The sequence below is a fragment of the Urocitellus parryii genome, chromosome 8 (genome assembly GCF_045843805.1).
Source record: "Urocitellus parryii isolate mUroPar1 chromosome 8, mUroPar1.hap1, whole genome shotgun sequence".
NCBI classification, from domain to species: Eukaryota; Metazoa; Chordata; class Mammalia; order Rodentia; family Sciuridae; genus Urocitellus; species Urocitellus parryii.
The window spans coordinates 143,321,245-143,348,106 of record NC_135538.1 but is presented as its reverse complement, the minus strand read 5'-3'; the positions used below and the strand labels follow the sequence as shown (position 1 = coordinate 143,348,106).

The 26,862-nt window shown below is 47.5% G+C and overlaps 1 protein-coding gene across 4 annotated transcripts in view; it reads right to left on the bottom strand.

Moving 5' to 3' along the window:
- Positions 1-26,862, bottom strand: part of LOC113179846 (phosphatase and actin regulator 1) — a 287,810-nt gene that overhangs the window by 34,160 nt on the left and 226,788 nt on the right. For all 4 annotated transcript variants that reach the window (XM_026384595.2, XM_026384593.2, XM_026384589.2 and 1 more), the window contains 2 exons: positions 10,375-10,622; positions 8,437-8,593 (listed from right to left, as the gene is read on the bottom strand). In XM_026384595.2, coding sequence (XP_026240380.1) covers positions 8,437-8,593; positions 10,375-10,622 — 405 coding nt within the window. The remainder of the gene's footprint in view (positions 1-8,436; positions 8,594-10,374; positions 10,623-26,862) is intronic.

The following is a 26,862-nucleotide window of genomic DNA, read 5'->3' as shown; positions in this document are numbered from 1 at the left end:
CGTAAAGGTACCATTTTTGAGATCCTTCAAAAATACCTGCTCAGTCTTCAAGAGAGCAATAATAATGATTGGTATTTGGGGTGGTGCTGGGGATCAAACCCAGGGCCTCACAGGTGCCAGGCAAACGCACCACCACTGAGCTTACACCCCCAGCTCTTCAAAATCATCAATGGCACCCTACTGAGCCACGAGGACCCATCAGAGATCTAGATGAGGGGACCTCTCTTGCTCTCAATTGCACATTTAATAAAAATGTTCTTTTAACTCCTAACGTGGGATGAAGGGGAATGACCGTGTCCATGAGGAAAATCTAAGTATGGGAGAATCCAGAGATTCCTGTTTCATGGGCCTTTGGATTCCTAAAACTGTTTCTCAGGGACTTAATTCAAAACCTACACCTTCAGTCATTTGTCTTGCTTCTGAAATCAATTTTCTCGGTTCTTTCCAAATGGAGACAGTCGACCGAGAAATGTGATTTGCAGTGCTTTCTAGCAAATAGTCGGCCTGTTTCTTCCCGTGAGAGGTGAATGCTTTTCTTCCTTTTTTGGAGGGATATTAATTTTTAACGGTGGCTGGCGCCAGAGAACTTGGTTTTAAATCCTAATCCAGCCACAAATTATGTGAACTTGGTGAGTAGCCCAATATTACCAGCCTCAGTTTCCTTATCCATAAAATTAAGAATATCAGACACGGTGACGAGAAGTTGTCATTTAAGTTCCTCCAGGTGTAGCTGTGAAATAGGGGAAGGAATTCACCAGTGGCCTCCCATGGGGCACAGGTACAACCTTGGAGAGACCAAAAATTCTGAATGAGTCAATCTGAAGGTTAAAGCAGACATTTGAAGTAATGTCCTATGTGACCAAATGGCTTGTCAACCAAAGTTGGGGCCACTCTTCAGATGCTTCCTAAAACGATTTGACTCACAGTCATTGGTTGCCCCTTGGTGAGTTCACAAGTGACTGACAGACCGACGGATAAAAATAGGAGCAAAATAACAAGCTTGTGACTGCTTTAGTTTGAAAGTGGGTCAAAAGGTTGTAGGAAAGAAGAAGAAATTATGCTACTGCAAGACAAGTGGTCCAACCACTCGAATTGAAGTTGTTGGTATGAATGCAGAGGTTTGAGAAATGAAACTCTGAACCAAATGTTTAGATAGTCAGCTTTAAATCACCCAGGGCCCTGCCCCACACCTAGTCTTCTAGAGATATTTTAAAGGAAAAGAGATAGTAAGAGAAATAATCTAAAATAAATTCAGCCTCCTCAAAAGAATATGCTCCAGAAGAATATGTCCCTGCCTCACAAAATTCACCATTAACAACCTAGACTAGTCCAGAGAACATGAGTGTACCCTGAGTAGCGCTGAGCTGTACTTTTAGGGCTAATAATGATCCAGGAGCTATTTAAATGATACCTGGTACAGCGTTGTGCATACACTAGGTGCTCATCAATACCATCAGATACCAGCAGTTTGTTGAACATGAGGTCCGTGGTCTCCCCTAGCAACTTGTATCTCTGGAGAATTAATCTTACACTCATATAAAACAAACTCATTTTTTTTTTTCCAACTGTAATGTAGCTAGTTTTTCCTTGAAATAGAAGCTATGCTCATTTGGGGTCCTTTTTCCCTCTCAATGAGATAATTTTGATTCCCATCCATCACTTTACTAAGCTGGACCTCAGGAGCAAGTTCACTGGGTAACCATGCACTCACTCCAGGACAGATGCTTCTGGCAATCCACATGACCCGCTCCACGAAGATGAACCACGTGCCCTGCGTTCCAAACCCCGATTGTGAAAGGTCTCTTAATCAAATCTCTTTTACTTGTGATGATCTCTTTTATATGACTGCATGAACCATTGAGTAAGGAAGACCCGCAGCCATTGCGGGGGACAGCGAGGTGTGAGGACACTTTACATCCACTGAATATTCCAGGGCTCAACTATGTTTTCCAGCCTCCCTGCCAGTTACACTGGGGTCATGAGCCAGGTGCGGTGGCGCACACCTGCAATCCCAGAGGCTTGAGAGGCCGAGGCAGGAGGATCGTGGGTTCAAAGCCAGCCTCAGCAACAGTGAGGCCCTAAGCAACTTAGTGAGACCCTGTCTCTAAATAAAATACAAAAGAGGGCTGGGGATGTGGCTCCGAGGTTGTGTGCTCCTGAGTTCAATCCAACGACTCTAAAGGCCAACTAAAATTTTTCTCAGCAGAAAATAGGAAAGCCCCGGATTTAGAAGATGTGCTTCTCTTTGTCACTGATGCTCTCTAAGATGATGAGCTGAGCTTCCTCACCTACCAAGTGGAAGTCCCAACCGCAGCTGCCTTGGAAGGCTTCTGTGAAGATCATTAGACGAGATACGCATGGGAGAGGATTTTATCAACAGCAGAGGGTCGAGTAGGTAGTTTTCCTTGAAATAGAAGCAATGCTCATTTGGGGTCTTTTTTCCATCACCCCAAGAGGCCGCATCTAAATGTGGACAGGAGGATTCTACTTTCATTTAGCCAAAGAGCCCTTGAACCAGAGCCTGCCTTTCTGTGTTAAGATAAATAATAAAAAAGAATCGTATGGATTTGCTCAATAATGATAAGAAGAAAATCACCGAGAGCCAGAAGGAGGCTGTGAGCAGTAGGATGGTCTTTGAAGTCTCCCCTTCACCCGATTTCAGAGAAGCCCCTGAAATGGCAGCGTGACGGAAGTCCAGAGATTCATCCCTTCCCTGGTTAGTCTAGAGGTGAATAAGGCTGGGCACCCAAAGTAGGGAAGCTGCTGGAATAACCAGTCCTTAAAAAAACAAACAACAACAACAACAACAACAAAAACTATGAAATACAAAAACAAAAGATCCATAGTCCCCAAGGGACTTTTTGAAAAACCTTTGCAAGTTTTAAACACTGGCTCTGATTCTGCTCTCACTGGGTAAGAGCAGCACTTCTGCCACCTATTTATTACTATGGCATAGAAAAAAAAAACCTGCACAGGTGGCCAGGGCAGCTGGGAGCCCGGATGCAAACATGCTCAGAAGACGCGGCTTTGTTCCGTGACATTCTGGATGGTGCTTGCAGACCATGAGTCCTCTCCTCCTGAGACAGGCGTGTGCACGTGCACACACACACACACACACACACACACACACACACATGCAGTCAGGGCTCAGGTCCTCCCTCCTGATGGCAGGATGTCAAGGGTTAACCATTCACTGCATTCGTAACAGCTGGAGAGGGCAAGAGGCGGCCAACGTGCCCGCCAGGGCTCTGAGCTGCCCATCCCCTGTGGGGCCCTGTGACGGGATGACCCACATGTATCCGGGCCACAACCCCTACCTGGGTTTTTAGAGAGGATTTTCTAATGTGTGCAGAAAGCTCATAAAAGATGTCCCATGATCTGAATGTAGCTTGTTCCTCGATGGGTCAGGAAATGCCACGCTGCTCAGGAACTACATCGAGTCACACTCATCCTCATGACGTGCTCCCTCCTGAAGGTTCAGCAGGTGACTGGTACCTACTTTCAGTTTCATGTGAGGTGTCACAATCCCTGGAAAAGTCCCCCCAACCGGAGCCATTCCCACCCAGGCAGTTACCAGTGCCCTCTTTCCTTTCCTCTCTAAGCTGTGTCCCATTTCAAGCCAAGATAATAACGATGACCACGATGACGGTGACGATGGAGGACAAAACTGGAAGGACCAAATGTTCACGGAAGATACCCCAAAGCTTTCACTCCAGTCTTATCTTCCTCCCTTCTCTCTCCAAGTGGAGAAGTCACAGTGATGTGTACCCAGGGACCCTCAGTCAGTCCAAGCTGAATTGAACTCACAGAGCCTTTGATTGGTATTCCTATTTTTAGAAAGTGTTTTCTCTGCAGAACAAATTATCTAGTGCAGGGAGGGGCCAGCGCTCACTTCGCATCAGTCCTTAGATTCCTGGGGGAGATGCTGATTGCCACTTTGGAGCTAGGTGCTGCTGGGTCGGGCTGAACAGCATCAATTTTCCCAAACCATAAATACGACGCAGAGTTACTGTATGTTATTGACTGGGCTATGAGCATAAAAAACGGGTTTCAATTTTCTCCCTGAATGGTACATTATGATTGAAAGCAGCACATGATCCTCTGTACATATTGTTTTCCATGCACTGGAGTGATGACGGTGTGTACTACTTATAGGTCTAATATAAAATTTAGGATACATTTTCTTTTCTTTCTAGAATTACTATTAAGTCCTAAATGAAAGAAGGTGTCCGGGCTAGGTCTCACGGGAAGGATCTGACCTGTCCACTTCCCTATCTCACCCCCTCGTGTAAACACAAAGACTGAAGCAGCTTTTTCAGTGGTGATGACAAGCAGGAAGAAGAGAAGCAGGTTGTGGCACTTTCTAAAGGTGGGACCCACATCCCATCTGCCGCTGGGGGCTCAGCGATTTTCCAGAGCTTCAGTAAAGATCACAACATCAACCCTGCCAGGCTCTTCACCCCTGCTCCTGAGCCCCAGGCTCCTGAGAGTCAAGGAGAGGTGAGCCGTGGGGCCGTGTCCATCAATGCCTTCCTCCAACCCAGCCGACACCTGTTCTGAGAACCACCCGCCGCAACTCCTCAGGGTCAAGCCACACAAATAAGCACTCTCAAAATAAACTGGATCCTACAGAAGTTAATTCCAAATTGCTGCAGATACACACATGGGCATGCTCCCATTGACGGTCTAAAGTGCAGAACATTGCTGCTGTGCATTCACAGAGACTTCGTGGACACCCTGTCAGTAGGATAAATCACGGCTGTCAGGTCTGAGATGGAAACCATGGGGCCCAGGGTTGAGCCGGGGTCCTTGGGCTAAATTCAGCCTATAAGTATACTGTTTGGTCTCTCTAGTGGCTATGGTTTGGGTAAGTATCCTCAGGGGCTGAGGTGTGAAAGCCTAGTCTGCAGTCCACGGGGGTGGTGGAAACTTTTAAGAGAGAGTCCACTGGGGAGGTACACTTAGAATAGATTGTGGGACTTGGGTCTTTCCTCTTCCTCTCTCTTTTTGCTCCCTGGATGCCGTGAGGTCTGAGCAGCTCTGCTTCACCACATGCTCCCTTCCATGATGTGCTGCCTTGCACAGGCCTGATGGCAATGGGGTCAATAGAGCATACTCTGAAACCTCCCAAACTGTGAGACAAAATAAACCTATCCTCTTTATAAGTTTATTATCTCAGGCATTTTGTTGTAGCAATGGAAAGCTGGTTAACAATAATGGTTTTTAAAATGGGAGTTCTCATTTTAAAAATTTAGATATATCTCAGAAGAGCTGACAAATCGGCCCTTCATTTCTTCAAAACGATAGTGGGGGGTTGAAATTGAATAGTGATGGCTCCTTTTACATGGGGGCTTTCATCTCACCCCAGCTCCCCACATTCATCATCGATCATCTTCTTACTGCCTGCTTCACTTCTGTGCAATGTCTGTTGGTCTCCATAAGCATTTGAGGACATGGTCCTTTTTCTTGGTAGACCCACTTTATGTTTATCCAAGAATGATAGGTTGATTCTGTCTCCCACAAATTTCTATGTTGAGAGCATAAACCCCAGCACCACAGAATGTGGAGACAGGGTCTTTACAGAGGTCACCAGGTCAAAGGGAGGACATGATGGTGGTCCTTATTAAGAGGGTCACGTGGACCCAGAGATACGAAGACCAAAGGCAGAGACTGGAGTGATGCACATTCAGAGCCAGGCAGGACAAGGATACGCAGCAAACCAGCAGACGCTGGGAGAGGGGCGTTGACAGACTCCCCCCCACAGTCTCCAGGAGCAACGGACCCTACCAACACCCAGATCTTAGGCTCCCAGCCAACACCACGACGCTGGGGTGACCAGCTGCCCTGCGGTCTCTGCACTTCACTGACGAGAGGTCACTGGAGGGAAAAGTCCTGCTCTCCCGGTCGTGAAAAGTGACCCTCAGACCAGCAGTGTGTGTGTGGAGAGCTCCACCAACAGAAAGGTGAGCACGTGCCACTTCTTCATTTATAAGAAAGAGACAAGCCCTGCGGCCTGATGTACCACACACAGAACAACAGCAACACGAGAACCAGATTTATAAAGATCGACACAGACTGAGCTTAAATAGAAATCCTACGACTTTCATCCCCAGCTGACGGCCCTGTTCACCCGGGGGTTCTCCATGCTGTCCTGGAGTGTGTATACATAAGGGGCAGAAGCAGTACACACCCTCCTGGTCACCTTCATATCTACTGCAGTCCCCACTTCCCCAACAGTGGCTGTATGAAATAGTTATCCGTTATTAAAAAACCAAGTGACCTCTCGGTAGAGATTTAGGAGAATCCGTCCAACAACACCAAGCAGATACTTTTGGAAGAGCAAAAATTCTTGCATTTTTATGCAGAAACTGCCTCAACACTAGAAGGTTCTGCAAAAACTGACATCATTTTTCTTGGTGTTTCCGTCCCCTCCTCCTACCTTGGGATTCTTTGTGGAATGCTAGGCTATTTTTTCTTTTTCTTTTCTTATGCTATTACAACTGTCAGGCTAAAATGGTGGCTTCCATCTTGCTCACTCCATGAGGACTTGCAGACTTGGCCACGCGCTTTTCCAAGAGCTGAAGGTTTCCGGTACTTGGCGGCTGCCTCACACAGTCAGAGAATGCTACAGCCTGGCCGCTTCAGAAATGCAAACCCTACAACGGATTGCCACATTCTTTGAGTTCCCTTTTGCAATGATGAAACCCACGTTTTGCACGTGGTGCTCAGATGACCTAGTGCAAGCCCCAAGGAGGGCCAACAGCTCCTAGAAGCCAAGCTTCTGATTCTAGGATGGCTCTGCCTGTCACAGTCACCCTGGTCCCTGGCTCTCTCACTTCCCCTTCAATCTGCCCTGGTTTCGGGATGAGGGTTAGCTTCTGGAGGCACAGGAGCTGAGATCTCATTCTAAATGAGATCATCCATAAAACTCTTTAGATGTGAATCAAACATGACTTTGGGGTGAGATTTGGTCTCTTTGCCTGATTTACCGAACTCCACCCAACCTCAACCTGCTATACACTTGGACTTCTCTAATCCCGGCCCCTGTCAGAGTCTCACCACAAAAAAGAGACTTCGGTTGAAAGAGTGAACATAGATGATACGGATTCAGAGAAGGGGGCCAACTCAGTGCTTTGAATACCCCAAAGCTGCCTCTCCACCTCCACCTCCACCTCGGTCTCTCTCTCTCTCTCTCTCTCTCTCTCTCTCTCTCTCTCTCTCTCTCTCTCTCTCTCTCTCTTCCCAGTCAGCTTATCTTTTGCTATTGACCATAAAGAAAGAAGGTTGGGAGCAGAGGCCTCCTACAGGAAAACCTCCAGTGGATTTTAAGAATTCCAAGAGTCTTTCTGCTTTAAAAGAGAGAGGGTTGAGAGATTCCCAGAACAAAGTCTTGAATACAGAGAATGTTTTCTGGTCATGGATGGTCTCTATCTCTGACGCCTCCGGGCTTGGTGGCTGTGCCTGCCAGGTCATGGTGGTGGTGCATGTCCAGGCATGAGAGGCTAGGGGCTGTCTCTCTTTGGAGTACGCTCTGGAACAATGTCCCTTTCCACTCTGTCAGTCAACACCAGGTGGCAGGGCCGACGGAGCACAAGCAGGTGCCAACCTCACTCATCTGCCACGCCTCCCACATCTCTCCTGCTCTCTCTCCCTCCCCCCAGGAAGCTGTGCTGGGCACCCAGATGTGCTGGCATCTCACTCTAACTGCAGAGAAGCCCTCCATCTGCCTCCGATATGCCTGCGGCTCTGCATGGACTGCAGCAAAGGGAGGGAAATGGGAGTCGAGGGGCAGAAGTGATAATCCAGGATGCCCACTCTCAGCAGGTGGAGCTGAGCGCGGGGGGTGTGGCTAGGGTCCAGGTCTGCGCCTTCCCTTTCACGGAGCCCCCTAAGGGGAGCTCTGTTGGCATTTTGTGTAAACTTGAATAAGCTGGGTCAGGAGGCAGCCCAGAGCCACACTATCCACCTGTCCCCACCCCCAGCAATAAGATCTGGTTGTATGTAGCCTGGGAGAAGAGACCCGGGGAGGCCAGGACCCCTGTCTCCAAGCCCTCTGGAGACATGAGAGGAGAGGTGGTCAGACAATAAGACCACCGGAGGGGCACTTGTGGGGATTTCAGTTCAACAGAAGGAGAGTCCAGAGGACGAAGGAGGCATCACCACCAGCCACGTGGCACCGCAGCAGAGAGTGGCTGACTTGATTACCTCGTGTTTAAGCAAACCCCACTCCTATGACATTTCCAAAATCTGGCTAGTAAAGAAGAGGGTCAGTAGAAGCCGCCCTGGGGACAACATGGGAAGCTTTCCATGGGCTTTTTAAAGCAGGAAGTTATTAAGAGGCACGAGGACTGGCTGTTGACTGGGACCATAAGCTTCTGCTAACATCCGAGTAGCTGGGGTCCTGCTGTCCGGGGGCAGGGGATGCCGCTGTCTTACCTGGTGAGCTTGGTGCCGATCTGCTGCCTCAGCTCCAGCCTCTCCTCGTCCGTCTGCCTGGGCAGGATGTTCTTCTCCTCCAGTTCTCGCTTGGAGGGCCTGTTGCTGAGTTTGATGGCCAAGGAGTCCTTCCTGCAGACCTTCATGGCCAGGGAGCCTGCAGGGGGAGAAAGGGGTCAGTTCACGCGCCCAGGGGCCCAGCGATGGGCCTTGTGGGCGGTCCGCCACAGGCAGGAAGAAACACCCAAAGGGCTGAGCACCTGGGGGGCGAAGGCCTCGGTTCCCCGTGTTCCTGCCATGACCACGTCTGCGCCCAGCACTGTGGCTGGACATGGTGAGCCACAGGAGCCTGAGACGGAGTCCCTGGCCTCCGGAAACGAGGAGGAGAAGGGACAAGGGCCTTAAGAAACTAGAGCAAGGTTCACGGAGGAGGTGCTGACCCCAGGGGGGGAGTGAGATTGCACCAGGCAGCAGGCACAGGGCGACGTGCAGGGCGGGAGCTTCCCGGGGGCACAAGAGGTCAGCTGCCCTGGAGCTGGGGCAGTGAAGGAGCATGATGCTGGACAATGTGGGGCTTGCGGGGGCCGGGTGGAGGTGAGGACAGCAAGGCTGTCACTGTTTATTTCTTTTTAACATACGGGCTCCTAGCAGCCAGGGCAGGGCTTCCTTAAAACAGGGATGAATCTGTGGTTCTGAACCCCGGGTGATTTCTCTTCCCAGGGGACATCTGGTAAAGTCTAGAACAGTGTTGGGGTGGCAGTAGGAAAGCCGCCAACCGTCCTTCAGTGCAGAGCACAGCCCACCCTCCACCACAAAGTACGACCTGGTCCCAACAGTCAGGAGGGCAAGGCTAAGAAATCCTGGTGCAAAGCCTCCCCATCTCCGGACACCACCAGGCAAACAGGCGGAGCAGCTGTTTCCAGTCATACATCACCGGGGTCTTTGGCTGCTCCTCTCTGTGAAATGACTTGACTCATTTCATAGCTCACCAGGCCTCTAACCCAGTCTCAAATGAAGCTAGCTAATGAGACAGCAAGAGGAAGATACTAGCAAGTCTCTCTTAGGTTTCCAAGGCTGGCCTCAAACCTGTGATCCTCCTGCCTCAGCCTCCCAAGTCACTGGGATCACAGGTGTGCACCACCCTGACTGACAAGCTTGTGGATTCTTTGAGATTTTATTTAGTAATGCTTTTCTTCTTTCATCCTCCACTGGTTTGGTTTCCAAGGGATTTTTGGAATACCATCCCAGGATGTGGGCACTTCCTGCCTTCATTTATTCATCTGGAAAATAGGGGCAAATGGTGTCTATGTCCTAAAGCTGTTGTAAAGTGTTGCTAAGAGGATACAAATCTTAGCAAGTTTTCAGGCACACCGTATTTACTCCATAAATGTTTGCTATTATCACAAATTCATTTATTATAAAGTTGGCCAAGTGAGAGATTGCACTCCCATCACTGACATTTACCATTCATGGCCAGAGTGGTAGACTTTTGGCTTTTCCCATTTCTTCTCGTCTCTTATACTTAAAGGTCTCAAATGACAAATTTAAATTCAGGACTTTAAAGTTGGTGAGGTGTGTCTACACAAATCTCTGCTGCAACCCCAGTGGTGCGTATTTGCGTCTTTTCTAGGAGGGAAGAGACTTTTAAGCCCCTCCCTTTCATTCTGAGGGAAGCGTGGCATCCTAAGGGTGCAACCAAGAGAGCCACCTAGGAGTCATCTAAGTGGTGTGGCCGTCTTCGGAGCTCCCCGGGCTCTTGGAGGCCACCTGCCCTCTCGTGTGACTGCAGAAGCACCCGAGGCTCCCAGAGGCGAACTGGGCTCCCTACGACCAGAGTCAGTTCACAGCAGACCCGGGACCCCGGGACCCTCGGGCATCTGGGCCAGGTCCCCAGCACCAGGCTGCCCGCCCCCTGGAGGAGGGCCCGGACGCACGTACTGGTGTACAGGGAGCTGTCGTCCTCTTCGTCCTCCTCCTCCTCCTCCTCTTCTCTTGTGTACAGGCAAGAAGAGTCTTCATAGTCCGATTCATGAGGCACATTTTCTTTATTGTCATCACATTCAATCACAACAGTTGGCACTTGTCTGATTTCCGGAAGGCCCATCGGTCCTGCTTTTGTGACACCGTCACTCGAGTGCAAACCAGAGCTGTGGTAAGAAGTGGAACAGGGGACTCGCGGCTCGGAGCTGCTGGGAGAGAAGGGGGGAGGAGGAGACGCGGGTTAGCTAACTCGGCCAGGGAGGGCCTCGGTGCCATTTTAAAATGCTGTTCCCTGGTCCCCAGAGACCAGGCGTCCACCAGCTGGAGTAAATCTAAATCCGTTTCTACAGATCATCGTTTCAGGACGGCGTGGTTCCCTGACCACCACTGTGGTCGTGGCCCTGAATAGGAAATAAGGGTCCCAGTTCCCTGATGACAGTCACGGAGGCACAACAGTGTGGATGGAGTCATGGCCACCGACCCGCACGCTTGCCATCCGTTAACGTGGGAGAGCAGATGGGTGCTCACCACAATTTAGGATTTGTAAAAGAGGAATTCTAATTCTGCAGATATTTCTGATTCAGATGGATATCTCCAAGGACCCAAGGAAGGTCCGTCTGCAGCCTGTGTGTCTCTCAGGGGAGGGTCAAGGACTCCCCCACGGGGCAGCCAGAGTTCCAGAACACAAAGGCAACAGCGAGGCACTGGGTCTCAAACGCTCTGCAGGGTGATGGGTGGGGACTGTGGGTGGGAGAGGTGGCTTGAAAGGCTGGGTATGGGAGGCAGAGAAAGAGAAAGAGCTTCGACAGCGGAAACCTGGAGGCCCACGTGTGACACCAGGCAGGCGTGGTCAGGGAAAGTTCTCTCCCAGGCATGGCATCAGGTGGCAACGGCAGGTCACACCGACCTGCTCTTTTGTCTGTTTGTTTTTGTGGGTGAGTGGTCTAAGATGGATGATGATGTTCTCAGAGCCAACTACGATCAACTGTACTAAGACCCACTGTATTTTTTCAATTAAAAAAAGGTCATAGCCAGGCACAGTGGCACATGCCGGTCATCCCAGTAGCTCGGGAGGCTGAAGCAGGAGGATTGTGAGTTCAAAGCCAGCCTCCAGCAACTTAGCGAGGCCCTGAGCAACTCAGTGAGACCCTGTCTCTAAATAAAACACAAAAGAGAGCTAGGGATGGGGCTCAGTGGTTAAATGCCCCTGGGTTCAATCCACTGTATGGAAAAAAAAATTAAGTATGATACATTGATTCTTAGAAAATTAAGAAATACATATCACTGAAAATGAGGAAAATAGTCATTTTCTTAATACAGTCTATCTGAGGATCCTATAGCAATTTAGAATCATTATAATGACAGACTTCAAAGCTCAGCAAGAATAATGAGAATAGGGAAATGGAAACACATAGTTTTTTAAAAAAAATATCTTTTTTTAGTTGTAGATGGACACAATACCTTTATTTTATTTATTTATTTTAATGTGGTGCTGAGGATTGAACTCAGTGCCTCACATGTGCTAGACAAGTGCTCTACCACTGAGCTTCAAGGCCAGGCCACATACATATTTCTTTTGCCATTCCTCCCAGGGTCAGGGATTGAACCTGGGGCCTCATACATGCTAGCTAAACCCTCTGCCACTGAACTGGACTCCGGTTCTATTTCAGATTCACTGGAAGTGGAATTTCCATCCTCCATTAAAGATGCTTAGAACACCCAATGTCTCTTACCATCCCAAAGTGTCGGACACTCACAAGAAAACAGACTGTGAGGTTATTTACACCCTCAGTAAGTTTTACATTCAAATGTTTTACCCAAAAGAAATCATATGACGCATACAAGCCTGAGCTTTCCTTGAAGTTTTCAGTTACGCTTTCTATTATTGCTACGTCGAATTCAAATCCAATGAACTTTCCTCCTTTCACTGTTTCTAAAGAGTGGTTCTTCTCTTTTTATCTCTCACGTGACTCCGCCACGACACAAACAGAAAAGCCAGTTCACACATTTCGCGCTCTGATGTTCAAGGCCGTAAACTCAATCAACTTAGAAACATCAAACCTTCAACCACAGACGGGGATGAAAGCACATATTTAGAAAAAGCACAGCATCCTATGACATGGCTGGGGGAGGTCCATTCCCCAGCTAATTCATAGCAAGGGTGATGGGGGCAGGAAAGAGGAGCACTGAGGGATGTCCTCTGGGACGACTGGACAGAATATCTGACACTGGCATCTTTATTTATGTGGTGCTGAGGCTTGAACCCAGTGCCTCCCACGTGCTAGGCAAGCGCTCTACCACGGAGCCACAAGCCCAGCCCCAACCCGCCTCTGCCCCCCTCTCTATAGCTGAATTAGCAATGGTTCCTCTGCAGGCACAGATCTTTGAATATAAAAATGGAGAGCTGGGAATGAAAAACAGGCGGAAAGAATCCCTTAAGGTAGAAAGCTCCCAAAGAAAAGAGCAATCGTTTGCAGAGGAAGTCAGAGGTGCATCCTCACTGGTGGTTGGTGGTAAACAAGAAGCTGTGGTTTCCTCTTCCTCCAGCTAAATACGCACGTGAGAAATGTCCTGGTGAAATCCATGAATCTGTACCATTCATACCGGTGGTAATAAGCTCATATTATAATTGTCTATATTTGTAATGAAAATAAAAGATAAAAAGTCTAAAGAGGGGGAAACGTGAGACTGTCTTGAATAGAAGGGGACTGTATGGAACCAGCTGTTTGGGGGGCCCCTCAAAAACATGCCACCAGCCTTGTGACACAGCCGTCAGTCATGGGGGCAAAACCCGCCTGGAGGGGGTGCTCCAGAAACTGCTGGAGACCCCCGGCCAGACAGGTCCTCTTCCTCAAGTGTGAATCTAGGATATGCTTTAGAGAAAGAGGGTGTTTCCCAGGAATCGAGGTGAATCCATCAGAAGGGTTTGACAATATTTTAGTAATAAATATCCACTGAATGTTAAGTGTGTGTCGGGAAGATGCTGAGAGGAAGGCCATTCCCAGATAAACCCACCCCTACACCTACGGAGAACCACTCGGGAGAAGGGTGGAGGAGCGGGGCTGAGGACGAGGTGAAGGGTTAGGCTGGGACCTCCTCTGGCAAGTCCATGTTTTGCCATTTACAAAATTCTTGACATGAGACAAATGATGCAGCCTCTCTGAGACCCAACTTCCTCAGTTGCACAATTGGGCAAAACTGGGTGAGTCACGCCTGGTTAATAGCACCGGTGCACGTGGACTATCCAGTTGGCATGACCTATGAGACCCCCATTTAGTTATCGAAATGGCCTTCGAAGGTCAGTGACTGTCCATTCTCCAAACTGCTGTCAGGGCAACTATCTAAAACCTGGATCGAGTCGCCTCTGGGGTGAGGACTCCGAATGTCTCTCCAGGCCACAAAAGCATTGCAGACCGCTCCAGGAAAAACAGGATGATGGGGAATCCAGTTAACGCACTCAAGCGCAGCACCTCATCTCACGTGGCTCCCTGGAGTTGGTGGGCAGGAAGGGGCCACCCAGAGGACATCAGTGTCAGGAACGCTGGTTTCACACACCAGGGCTGCCACGGAGAAGACAGGACAAGTTTCTCGCTGCTGCAGAGAAGTCCTGCCCATCCGTCTACAGGCACCATGGGTTAAATGTGGTGAGAGTTCCACACCGTAGGCAACTTGGCCTAAATTATTAACTAGGCTCATTCCCCCTCCTCCTCGCCTCTGTCTCCGCTCAGACACCTGCCGCTGTACGTCCAGTGCTCTTGGCCTGCAGTGGGCTCCCATTTTGACTTCACTTTTTGTTTCTATTTATCTTTTAATAACTCGTCTCAGGTAACTCCTAGCTTGGGCTCACAGGAGTGTCCTCAAAATTCTGCGAAAATTGTGGGCATCTCTTTGCTGACCATCTTGCCCTCCCCAGCAAGGTTGTGGGCTCCGTGATGGGCAGTGGCTGTATCTTATCGGTGTTTGAATCTGGTGCCCAGTACCATCCCAGACGCCAAGTGGACCTTCAGTCATTTCTTCATGTCTTTTGGAGAATAAAAGAAATATTGGCTAGAATGACTGATATTTCGGTGGTTTTGTAAATGACTGGAAAGCATATTCAAAGGGTAATCATTAAATTATTTAGAAATTTTTTCAGGGGGTATCTAATGATAAATCACAGGACTCTAGTATTCCCAGATTGGTTAGAATTCTTTAACAATGGCTTAGATAGGGACCAGATGGGCATCTTCATCAAACGCATAGAACTGAGACAGAAGGGAAACAAGGAGAGTGGGAAAGGGAACATTTATTTACTCAATATGTTGGCCACCATTCTAGAAACTTCCACACTCAGCATCTCCTTTCATGTTTGTAATAACCCTGCAGGGGAGGTGCTATTATCCTCATTTTATGAAGCAGGAAATTGAGGCCCTAAGAGGATCATTAATCAGTCCACAAATACAGGAGGTAGGGAAGGAAGGGGGTGGGATTTGAACTCAAATCTGTTACGATATTCAGTATCCAGGAACTGAACCGTGATACTCATGAGACTGTGTCCTTTGGACACAAACCCTATTAACTGAGCCCACGAGAAATGGAGGAAACACCACGCCTTGTCAACAACACAAATGAAAAATGGCCCTCATGACTTTGCAAATACTCTGAGTCTTGCTAGCCAGAGTAAACAGTGCTCCACCCATCATGATCAGGCCGCTCCTGGGGCACCGAGTTGAATGGATTCACTTGGACACCGCGTTCCACCAGTCAGGATGGTGGGGACACTCTGCCACACACCGTCGTCATGCCGCTCTTGCACTAACAGGGTGCAGCGGTGGTAACAGAGACTTAGGTACTTACTACCCGGTTCTTTATAAAAGAAATTTTCCTGACCCCTGACCCACACTAATGTTTCCTAAGCCACAATCACACCCACGCCTCCTTCCATTTTTTAATGTAAGCCATCTTGGAAGACCATTTATATTATTATTACTTGATATTTTTCTTTTCTTTTTTTGTTAAAGAGAGAATATTTTAATATTTATTTTTTAGTTCTCGGCGGACACAACATCTTTGTTGGTATGTGGTGCTGAGGATCGAACCCGGGCCGCACGCATGCCAGGCGAGTGCGCTACCGCTTGAGCCACATCCCCAGCCCCTTGATATTTTTCTTTAGATCAATATTTTTTAAAAAATTTAAGCACTATTATATCCTTTGATAATCTTTTATCATTAAAAATTAACACTATTAAAACCTACGATAGTCTTTGTTATCACAGAATTTATATGCTGATTCTTTGTGTTTATAACAAGGTAAAATGCACATTTTTATTTTATAATAGATGTATTTTAATATGCATGATCCATACACATATGCATAGTTAATAGACATATTACAACTTTTATAAAAGGTTGATTTAAACTCATTTTAGGGGTCACAGAGGACATGGTGTGTGGATAAAGACTGGTCAGAGCAGGCTTTGCCCACTCAGCATGAGGGACATTTGGTCTACACAAGTCAGCTTTGGGGCCGTCCTGGGTATCGAGGGCCTGGGATGGGCAGCGTTCACTGAATGATGGAGAATCATCCGGATCCTGAATCACAGTGCCTCAGGGTGGCATTCTGGGGGCTGTGCCGGCATTTGGCTGCTACCTCGGTCCCACTTGGTGAGTCCTTGCACTTGGAGCAGTTACCCCTCTAATGCAACATCGGGGAACTGCCTTCTCCCAGTATGTCGCCCAATTCAGCAGCCTCCTCAACGACACTCCAGTGGCCTGGAAGAGTCACCACCTCTCCCAGAGTAGCTGCCTATCTCCCCGGGGAGGCGCGGACTCACACCATCACGTCTATTCTAGGCCATTCCATCAAAACTCTTTGCACGAAGCATTTGGTTTGTTTTGAATTCAAATGGGCTTCATCCCACGTGGGTTTGTGCACTGTTCCTCTTCCCAAGGCTGCCTCACCACTAAACCACAACTAGACCTACGGCATCCCGTCCTCACCGCCTGCATGGAGCCCGGGCTGATTTTTACTGGCTTACGGCAGATAACCACAAAATGAACCTTAAAATGCATCAGGCAAGCCTCATCACAGTCCAAGAGAGAGATTATCGTGATCTCCTCACTTTAAGGAGGAAAAACCCAAGGCACATGGCCAAGGTCACTCAGCTGGAAGGGAGCAGGCGCTTGTGAACTCGGGCAGTCTGCGGAAGGACGTCTCTGCGACTCCTCCTGCTCCTGAGACTCACTCTGCTTCCAGAACATGCCCTCTGTCAACACCGCCCAGCCCACCCTCCATGCTGCCCTCAAATGGGTCTGATCTGATCTCAATGGAAAGAGCTCTGAAGGGCTTCACCGAAAACTGGATGGACCCCATCCTCTTCGGCAGGGAGTAGGCGGTATCTTACCATCTGACCCCCGATTCCTATTTTTAAAAAATTCTTCTGAAAATTAAAAATTTATGTTGGTACCTAAAAACATAAAAATGGAACATATTTATGGGGCAGCAAGTGATGTTTTGATACATGTATCCATTGGGTAATGTTTAAATGAAGTGAACACATCTATCTCCTCAAACACTTAATCTTTTTATGGTTAAAAAAAAAAATTGCTGGGCACAGCGGCCTGTGCCTGTAATCCCAGCTACTCAGAAGTGGGGGGCAGGAGGACTGCAACTTGGAGACCAACTTGACAATGTAGTAAGACCCTGTCTCAAAACAAAACAAACAACAAAACACCCATTTCCTCCCTCCCTCCCTCCCTCCTTCCCTCCCTCCCTCGCCTGCTGGGGATGACCCCAGGGCCTTGTGCATGCTAGATAAGCCATCTACCCGGAGCCACACCCCTCCGCCCCAGCACCTCTTTCCTCATGGCAAAAACATTCAAAAGTCCTTTCTTCAAGTTTTCTGAAATATACATTATTGTCATCTGTCATCACCCTACTGTGCATGAGTGCACCATCTGACTGTCACTTAGTACCTATCGATACACACCACGCCTTTCAACTCCATTCCTACTCTTTACCATACTCCCAGTGTGCCAGCCACCCCAGGGCCCTTGCTACTGCCCAGTGATGATGGGTCACCATGATCTCCATGTGGCGGAGAGCAAAGGACAGTATCGATTCCCTGGAGAGGAGGACCAGCCGATGGCATGACCTCCACTTCTTGTTGATCTCTTGGCATCCATTTCCTTATGAATTATTTAAAATATGATCTGTGTCTTGCCCTCACCCATCAATGAACAAGAAAGCTCAGTCAGCCTTGAATCTCCAAGTCTAGAGATTTCTTGGAAACACACGACCGTGTACAGGGCAGGGAAATGGGCATCTGAGGGCACCCACTCGTGTTTCCCATTGGGTTGAGCAGAATCAAAGAAGAGAGGTCTACTGTTTTATAATGAATTCAAACAAACACCAAAGGCCTTATTCTCCAGGGGGTAAAAGATGAGCTTTTGTTCCCTGTCTTCTGTGTAGCTCCAGATAACGTACTGCTCATGTACTAGGGATGGAGAGCATTTGGGACACTCACCAGATGTTGGACAGGTGTGCCATTTTGGAATATTTTTATGCTACTGCTTAAATAACCAGGGGACCCCACACCTCAGGATGAAGGAGGAGGAGCATCTTTCAGAAGAACCTCAATGGCTAACATCAATGGTCCTTTATGCGTCCTATGAAAACGCACTATAAATATTCATCATCTCATTTAATCTGCACAGACACTTGCAGAGTTGAGGAGGCCTTTATTACAATCTTGATTTCACGGTGGAAGACATAAGCCTCTGATAACATCAGCGATCACTTGGCTGTGATCACCGCAGGGAACATGAACTTGAGTCTTCTCACCCTGGGCTCTTTCCATTAACTGTGCTGTCTGCCTTCTCAGAGAACCAGCAACGACCATTATTTTCCCCCAACTGTACATCCGATGATGAAATGCAATTGGTGAAACCAAATTTTAAAAATGGAATGTGATAATTTTTTTATCATGAAAAGCAAGGATAGTGGCCGTTCACCCAACCCACCTGCTCTTTTGCAAAGCATCTTAGTGGGCCCCATGATTAGAGGTTATTATGGGACTCACAGGTGGGTTCAAATTCTAGATGGGGGTGCAATTCCTTCAGTGTGGGTAGGTGTGTTTAGAGAGAGCAGGCTACTGGGTGGAGGAGAGAATCACGGCCGCGCTGGATAATGGACTATGGTCAACAGGAAGGGGGCGAGCCATAGGCTTGGTGTCTACTGTGGCCACACTGACAACATATGTCATTGAGTACAGAAAGCCACCAACACCTGTCTCCTCCCACCACCCTGCTTAATTTTTCTCCATTGTGCCCTCCCTGCTTTCCATATCACATATTTATTGGTTTATCATCTGCCTCCCTCACTAAAAAGTAAGCTCACCCAAGGATGATGACTTTGCTCTCTCCTTGTAGTCTCCCTGGAGCCTGAATACTCTCCTTCCTGGAAATGAATGAACAGGAGGAATGGATGGAACAGGAGGCCTGCTGTTTACAAAAGAAACGCTAAACACAGAAACTTGTGGAACACTGGAGAACAAAATGGCGGTCCTGGGTTGACAAAAGGTGCGCACTTAAACTCCTCTTCCTCATGTCCCCACCACACAGTAGGGAAGAAAATGCTTTATCCTCACCCTTGGTTCCATCTCCATCCAGAAGCCATTTAAATAAGTCTTCTTTTGGGAAACCCACCTCTCTTCTTTGATTCTGCTCAACCCAATGGGAAACACGAGTGGGTGCCCTCAGATGCCCATTTCCCTGCCCTGTACACGGTCGTGTGTTTCCAAGAAATCTCTAGACTTGGAGATTCAAGGCTGACTGAGCTTTCTTGTTCATTGATGGGTGAGGGCAAGACACAGATCATATTTTAAACAATTCATAAGGAAATGGATGCCAAGAGATCAACCAGAAGTGGAGGTCATGCCATCGGCTGGTCCTCCTCTCCAGGGAATCGATACTGTCCTTTGCTCTCCGCCACATGGAGATCACGGTGACCCATCATCACTGGTTATCACACATCTTTGAAACTCTTGGAGGAATCAGGGTCAAGTTTCAAAAATTTAAAATCACTGTCTTTTTAAAATCCTTAAATCTCCCTCAAAAATACTTGGGAACCATTTTTATCATCCTTTCTAAAGAAAACCGTGTAATAAAGGGACATTGCTTTCTGGCGTCTGATTCCAAATGCACAGATTCTTAAAATGAAACCAAAAAAAAAAAAAAAGAGGACATTAATTGCCTCAAAGGACAGAGGAAATTTATTATCTACAAATATGACGCTGAAGATGGAATTAAACTTCAATAGGAACAGCTTCTGTGATCTCATCTGCAAGCATTAGGGGGGGGGTTTCAGAGGGGAGAGGGAACAATCAGCCCTTTTCCTCCTGGAGCCTAAGAATGTGTGAGAAATTTTGCTACAAATTACAGTGCCTAAGGCTGAAAAATGACAGAAATAACCACTGGAGCCCAATAAAATAGTCAATCAGCTTCATTTTAAGAAAGCGGGCGACATTGTGTGGTTTATCATGGCGTTGGATTAGCCCTCCAAGATAAGAAACCATCAGAGCTCTTGTTTTCTGTTGGACCTCAGTCAGCGGAAGCCATGCCGTTCTATATATAGACCAGGGTTCTGAGCCTTCCTGAGAAGAGAATGTATTTTGAGTTTCTTTTTCCAGAAGCGGTAGCGGGTTTAAATTAATTCATATTTCCAACCCATTCTCTGTCCTTCTAGGGACCAATGACCCACATGGCTGATATCATGAGCATATCAGAAGACACAGCAAGTTCACCCAGCAGGCCGCCCCTCCAGCAGTCTCCATTTCGAATGGACATGTCAAACAATGGTGGCTTTTCTGCTGGACTTTGTCTCTGGACATCTGTGACTGTCCCAGGTCACACTCTGCTGGAGGAGGGAGGACCTGAAGGGCAGGACATGAAATGAGGGGGACCGTGGTGGAGCCACAGCTGGGCCATTCACCAGCTCTGTCTCTTGGTCTTTGGCTCCTGTGCAGTTAAATGAAGCCACCCACTTGCTGAACTCGAAGGCTGCTGGGAAGTCAGAAGAAAACGCTGTGCACATGTCCATGTTGGTAGTTGCTGTTGTAATCAGATTCCCTTGAGCACTTGCAACTCATCATAAGCCAGTCATTATCACATGTCCACTAATTTCCAACAAAGGATAGATAATATCCACTAATTCATTAAGACACTTATTTTACTATTTTTTATCTTTGACCTGCAAAACCTTTCTGGACAATGGTTTCCAAGAAAACCAAAGAATCAGTATGCATTGGGAGAAGGAGTTCAAGAGCAGATTCTCTTTCTATAGAAAATACTTCCTTTTTAATCCTCTCAAGACTTCAAAAGAATAATGGTTTCTATAGTCTTATTCTCACTTTCTGCTAACTAATTTGCTTGCCAGTCTTGAAGGGGAGGAGGGATGAAATCCTATCACGCCCCTTGGGAACAGTGTTAAAAGGGAAAAGCAATATTTCTGTGCAGCTACTTAGACATGATAACGAGATGTCTGAAAAATCAAAGAACTAACCTAAAGTAAATGTCTGATAACTCTGGCTTCCAAGAAGCCGAGACAAATGTCTAACCAGAATTGCATGAGCTACTGAAGAGATGGTATTCAGTAGAAGAAGAGAACCTTTACCTGGAAACACATTTCATTGAGCAATGTCGATGGTCTGCTAGACAATGAACAAAACACCCAACTTCAAGTCCACGCCAACTCATAGACAAATAACGTATAGGTTTTTCAGAGTTTGAGATGCTTGGGCACCAAGGAGGACTTGGTTTTCAGGTGGATCATCATAAATGTCATATAACAATGTAACAATGTGACAATTATGAATGTAACAAGTTTTATAACAAGTGTAACAATGTAACAAGCATGTCAGACAGTTAAGGTGAAAAGAAACTGGGGATGGCCTAGCTCAGGGCCAGTATGACTCTTTAGAATTTCCTGTGACCCTGGAGGTAATGTGAGGAGAAGTAATTGTCACTGTACAATGCATTTATCCCAGGATTACAAACTGCCATTGTACTCTTCGAGAGCTTGGAAAATAATCATGGGATAAACAGAATTCTAGAGATGGAAGGGAATTGTTTTTTCTTTTTTGGCTACTGATTTCAAGTTCTTCTGCCCAATATAAAAATGATTCCTTCTGCAATATTCTTCACAGGTAATAACTTCATCCCTACGAATATGTAAATATAAAAAGGGAGGTATGGTATTTTTATATACCAGGACTAATTAATGTTATTTTAAAATAAAGACTGTGTTTTCTATATCTCGATCACCAACTTTGACTTGCAGTGTTTGATAGGTGTTGCTAAGAGTCGGAGAAGGTTCTGGAACCTTCCTGGGTCTGGATGACCAGCATTGTACAACTCCAGACCAGTTACTGGCTCCGCTGCTGCTCTCCCCTCACTCTGTCCCCCACCATTGCAGACCTGCCCAGTATCCTGCCCAGGGGACATGGAGTGGGTTCACAAAGCCTGTTCCTGAAAGGGTATTCAGTAAAGGACTGTTAGGGGTCTTCGGTTACTAAGAGCTGTGGTTGAGATCTGCCAGAAACTGAATCCCCCATTGCAGCAGGGTTGAGGATAGGACCTTCAGAGGCCATGAGCACTCTGCCCTCATGAGAAAGTTCACCTTCTTATCCCATGAGTGGGTTAGCACAAAAGCAAGTTGGGCCTCATCCCTCGACCTCTCTCACCCTCTCACCTTCCACCATGGGATGGTGTGTCGAGGCTCTTACCAGCTGCTGGCCCCTGGGACTTTCTTGCCTCCAGAACCGTGAGAACTATTTTTTTTTCTTTGTAAGTTACCCAACCTGCTGTACTCTGTCATAGTAGCATGAAATGAACTAAAACCCTTGGTAAACCGGTACCTTCCTTATTCTTGGCAGAGATTATTTCTATTTGAGTGAGATTTTTTCCTAGTAGATGGCAGAACTTTCCTGATCTGCTAATGGATAGGAGAAGATAGATGAAGGATGGATTTATTAGTCGTGTACTACTTTGTTTATTTCTAAGGGCCACTGGTAGCAAATTTATTCTAGTAACCTCAATGTCTCCTAATTAAAATGTCTTACACTAAAATTCACTGGGTGAAAAGAAAGTATCACTAAGAATATCAATTGACTATTGAAATATATGAATGGTAATGGTAACAAAAACTCATTAATTGTTTTCCTCACAGATTTCAAGGATTTTCTCCACGTGAACACCCCAGATGCCCTAGTCAATGCCTTCCTCTCATCGGTCTAGGATGTATCTCCTTTTCTGCATGATTTTCTTTCAGTTTTAAGTTCAAGGACAGTGGATACAGCCAGAGTATCAATCATGAGTCCCTACACCTCACCCATCTGCTGGAGGAGCCACAGATGATCTTTCCCTCTGATTTTATCCTTGATGGTAGATTTGCTCCAAGAGAACTGAACGAAGGAGCAAGTTTTTACCCTGTTCCTCATATTGGTGAAAACCAATAGGACCAATCAGGAAAGGTCCCACCGGGGAATCAGAAGCACATCAGTGTTTTCAGAGTGCTTCCTCCAGGACAGGCGCCATGATGGTAGGGTACATCCCAGGGTGTGCCGATGGAGAGAAGGCCGAGGTGGTGAGACAGGGGTGACCAAGAAGAGAGCAACAGACAGAGTGAGGAGAAGACCAGGGCCAAGGCCATGGTGACAGTTCTTACCCTCAGTGGACGGAGGGCCACGGGAGGGTTTTGAGTTGAAGAGTGGACCCCCAACGAGCTCGAACGTGGACGTCCTCACCCCGAGCACCGCAGAATGTGACTGATTCTGGAAGCAGGTTCTCCAAGGGGTAATGAGCTTACAATGGGACGGTTGGGGTGGGCCCTAATCCAATAGGACTGGCGTCTTCATAACAAGAGAGGAGGAAGGACACACAGAGGAGGACCATGTGAGGACCCAGCAAGGAGATGGCCACCAGCGAGCCCAGGAGACAGGCCTCAGAGGAAACCAACCCTGGGACACCTTGATTTTGGACTTCCAGCTGCCAGCACTGTGAGACAACAGATCCCAGGTGCTGAGGCCACCCAGGCTGAGGGACTTTATTATGGTATTCGGTTTCCATCAGTGGTCTCCTAGATGGCTGTGCTGGGAATGGACTTGAGGGGCAGGACAGGAGGCAAGAGGGAACGCAGCGAGCTAGATGAGCAGGATGACCGCCGAGGCCAGGGGCAGCCAGCGGAGGGGGAGCGGCTGATCCAGACCTCTTCCCACGGGAGACCAAATGAGAGTCGCTGACGATCAGATCTGGGGTATGAGGAAAAGACAGGGGTCCAGGGTGACCCCAGGCTTATGTTGTGAGCACCTAGAAACGAAGCCACCTTCGACTGCAAAGGACTTCTTTCACATGTAGTCCCCTGAGAATCCTCTTGGAATTCCTTTAGGGTCAAACCGGGTCCAGATATCACTAACAGGAAGCGAGGGCACAAAGCACTGACTAAACGAATTAACATCAGAGAGAAAATGAGTGGCTAATCAGAATTTAGAGTCTGAGCTCCAGGAGGAATGCCAACTGGAGAGATCACTGCAGATATTAAAAATAAAGAGAGAATGGCATAATTGAAATAAAGCCTCACCTTCCAAAAAGACGTGAATCACCAACAGGAGGATAATGAAGACAATCTAATGTGGGGAAACAGGCACCAACAAAATCCCCAAGGAGATCGGCTCAAACCCACTTGCAATGTGCCTTTTAGGGGCGCTGAGGACAAATATTTTATGTGCTGTACTTACTGTCATTTTATGTGCTATGCTTACCGCCATTTATTGGACATTTACCATGTGCCACGCAATGACCCGACGGATGAGGATGGATTAAATCTTCAAACCTCACAAATAACCCTAATGAGGTTGGTGGTATTATCATTGTCCTCGTCCTACAGATGAGGAATGAAAGGCTGAAGAGGTCAGGTGACATGCTTTGGGTCACACAGCTAATAGGCGGTGTGTCTGAGATCCAAATCCTGCTGTGGATTCCAGAACCCACGCACTTGATCATGACGGGGGGCTGCCTGCAGCTCAGCGTCCCTGCCTTTGGATAACCACACACCCTCTAAGTTTGCTGCAGCTGGTCTCTGGTTCCCTGATTATGTGCCTCCTGCCCCCCCTACCCAAATCAGATTAGCCAAAGATGTAAATAATTAAGCAGGCTTATTACGACGAACTTCATACAAATCAAAACAGGTCAATCACGATCTCTGGGAGCAGGCACAAGATGGGTAAAAGTCTATAAGAATTCTCAGATAAAGAATATGGTAACTATCTTCAAAGATTTGAAAGCCTTTCATAAAAAATAGGAACATGAGAAACAAGATCAGGGAAATACGAGATACGGCAGGCAGAGCTTTTCTCTGGAATTCCACCAATCAGAACTTCTTGCCAATGCAGAAGGCCATTCTGGGGGCCAGGGAGGAGCCTATTCAAGTGGAGACCAGGTATGGGCAGGGGTCGGTTGCCACGATGGGTAAGATCACTATTTATCAAATGCATGACCCAAAGTCTGATGTTATGACTGTTAATTTGTGTCTGGGCTGCAGGTGACATCCTGAGAGATTTCAGGGACAGTGACAGCCCAGGCATGGGAAGATCTGAGGATCTCTACAGGCAGACTGCCAAGGTGTTCTTCCTTTTCCAGCATTTTTGGGGTGACTGGAAATTACCCAAGGAACAGAGAAACCCTTACTTCAGTGTGAAACTTGGTAAGCTCAGGATGAAATCATGTGGACAGGGAGCATTTGCTTAGGTTAGTGAATGGAAAGGTGACCTCCTGAGATAGACAGTTCTCTCACCATGTGGGAAAGTGGCCTGTGACCTTGTCCTGCTCGGGAGATCACAAAGATGCTCAGAAAAAAAAAGAAAAAATCTCTCCAATCTTTAGTGTGGGGAGGAAGGCTTTTCTTTGTGAGCCTGGGCGATCTTGTTGAAGTGAGGCGTTCCCTAATTCCCCATGTCCTCGCTGCCCTACCAGGAGGAGCCTATGCCTGACCTGGGGTGGCAGTGGAGGGACATGGAAGGAGGTATCAGGAGTCCAGGGGTGGCCTGAAGCACAGAGGCAGCCTTGGCTCAGCTGCCCAGGTCATGTGGTACCTTCTTTCAATAATCAATCCATCACCAACCGATGCTTTTGCCAAATGTAATAAAAATGTTCAAAAAGTGAAACCCTTTTTAATCCCAAGATTCATCAGACATAAAATCATGTCAGTCAAATGGCCATAAAAGTATCTGACAGTGTGTTCTTGATTTCTCTGCTCAGGTGGTGGCAGATGGGGACCAGGCTGTTTGTGGATCTTTCTTTGAGCAGGTGGCCACAGGGAACTTAATCCACCTCCCTTAGTTCTCTATTTTCTCAGGCTCCCTAGGTGGGGCCGTAGTTAGATGACGATGATGACGATGACCATGGTGACGATTTTAGTGTGTGTGTGGTAGGTTAAAAGGTGCTGCCCCCATGTTAAGTTACTGCTGTTCTCATTAATGATTAAAATGCTTGAGAATGATGGCAAGGTGCCAAACTAAATTTTGCTTTTCCTTTTTGGCAGGAAGGGCCGGTATGAACACAAAGTCATCAAGTCCGAATTCCTCGAGACCACAGCTTCCCTCTGAGGCAATCATTTCCCAAACACACAATTCTTGGCCGGGCGGCAGGAAACCTCACTGAGAGCCCCCACCTGTGTGAGCATCCTGCCATTGGCTCCCTGCTTTGGAGATCCATTGACCCTTCCAATCTCCCCCTCCATAGGACCCAGTGGAGAGCAGTCACCACCCTGGGACGTGCATCCAGTGTCCCTTTCAGACACACCCTCACAACAGAAGGAAACAGTTTCCTCGTCATGTCAGGCACCTTGGTCCAGCAACGTGCCTGACACCATGTTAGAAACCCCAGGCATTTCCTGGGCATAAGGCAGGAAGGTGGTGAACGGATCTGAACAGACGCACGTGCACGTTCACACACACACAAATGTGCACGCACACAAGAGCGATTCACAGCCAAAGTGAGAGATGAGAGGTCTCCCTAAGTTGGGGGACTTGGAGTCTCTGCTGCAGGCCTGCGTGGGGGTCTTTTCTGCAGGTCTCCCAGGTTCTGGCTGCCATATATTGGAGGCTCAACTGCATCTAAACCAACTCTAACACTCTGGTTCCCCCATGAGCAAGAACAAGGGCAAGGACAAGGGTATCACTCTCCACCTTTCCCGCCCCCTGCCTCCCTCCGACATCCAGCCTGCTTCATCTTTTCCTACTTTACATTTGCATTTGAACATCACAAAAGTAACATACACAAAAATAAAAGTAAGCGGTTCCAAAAGATATGAAATATACAAGCATTTTCTCCCCATTTCTCTGTCCCAGAGTAACCTCATTTCATAATGACATGTACATCCTTTGACAAAATGTTCATGTTCATGTTTAGAGA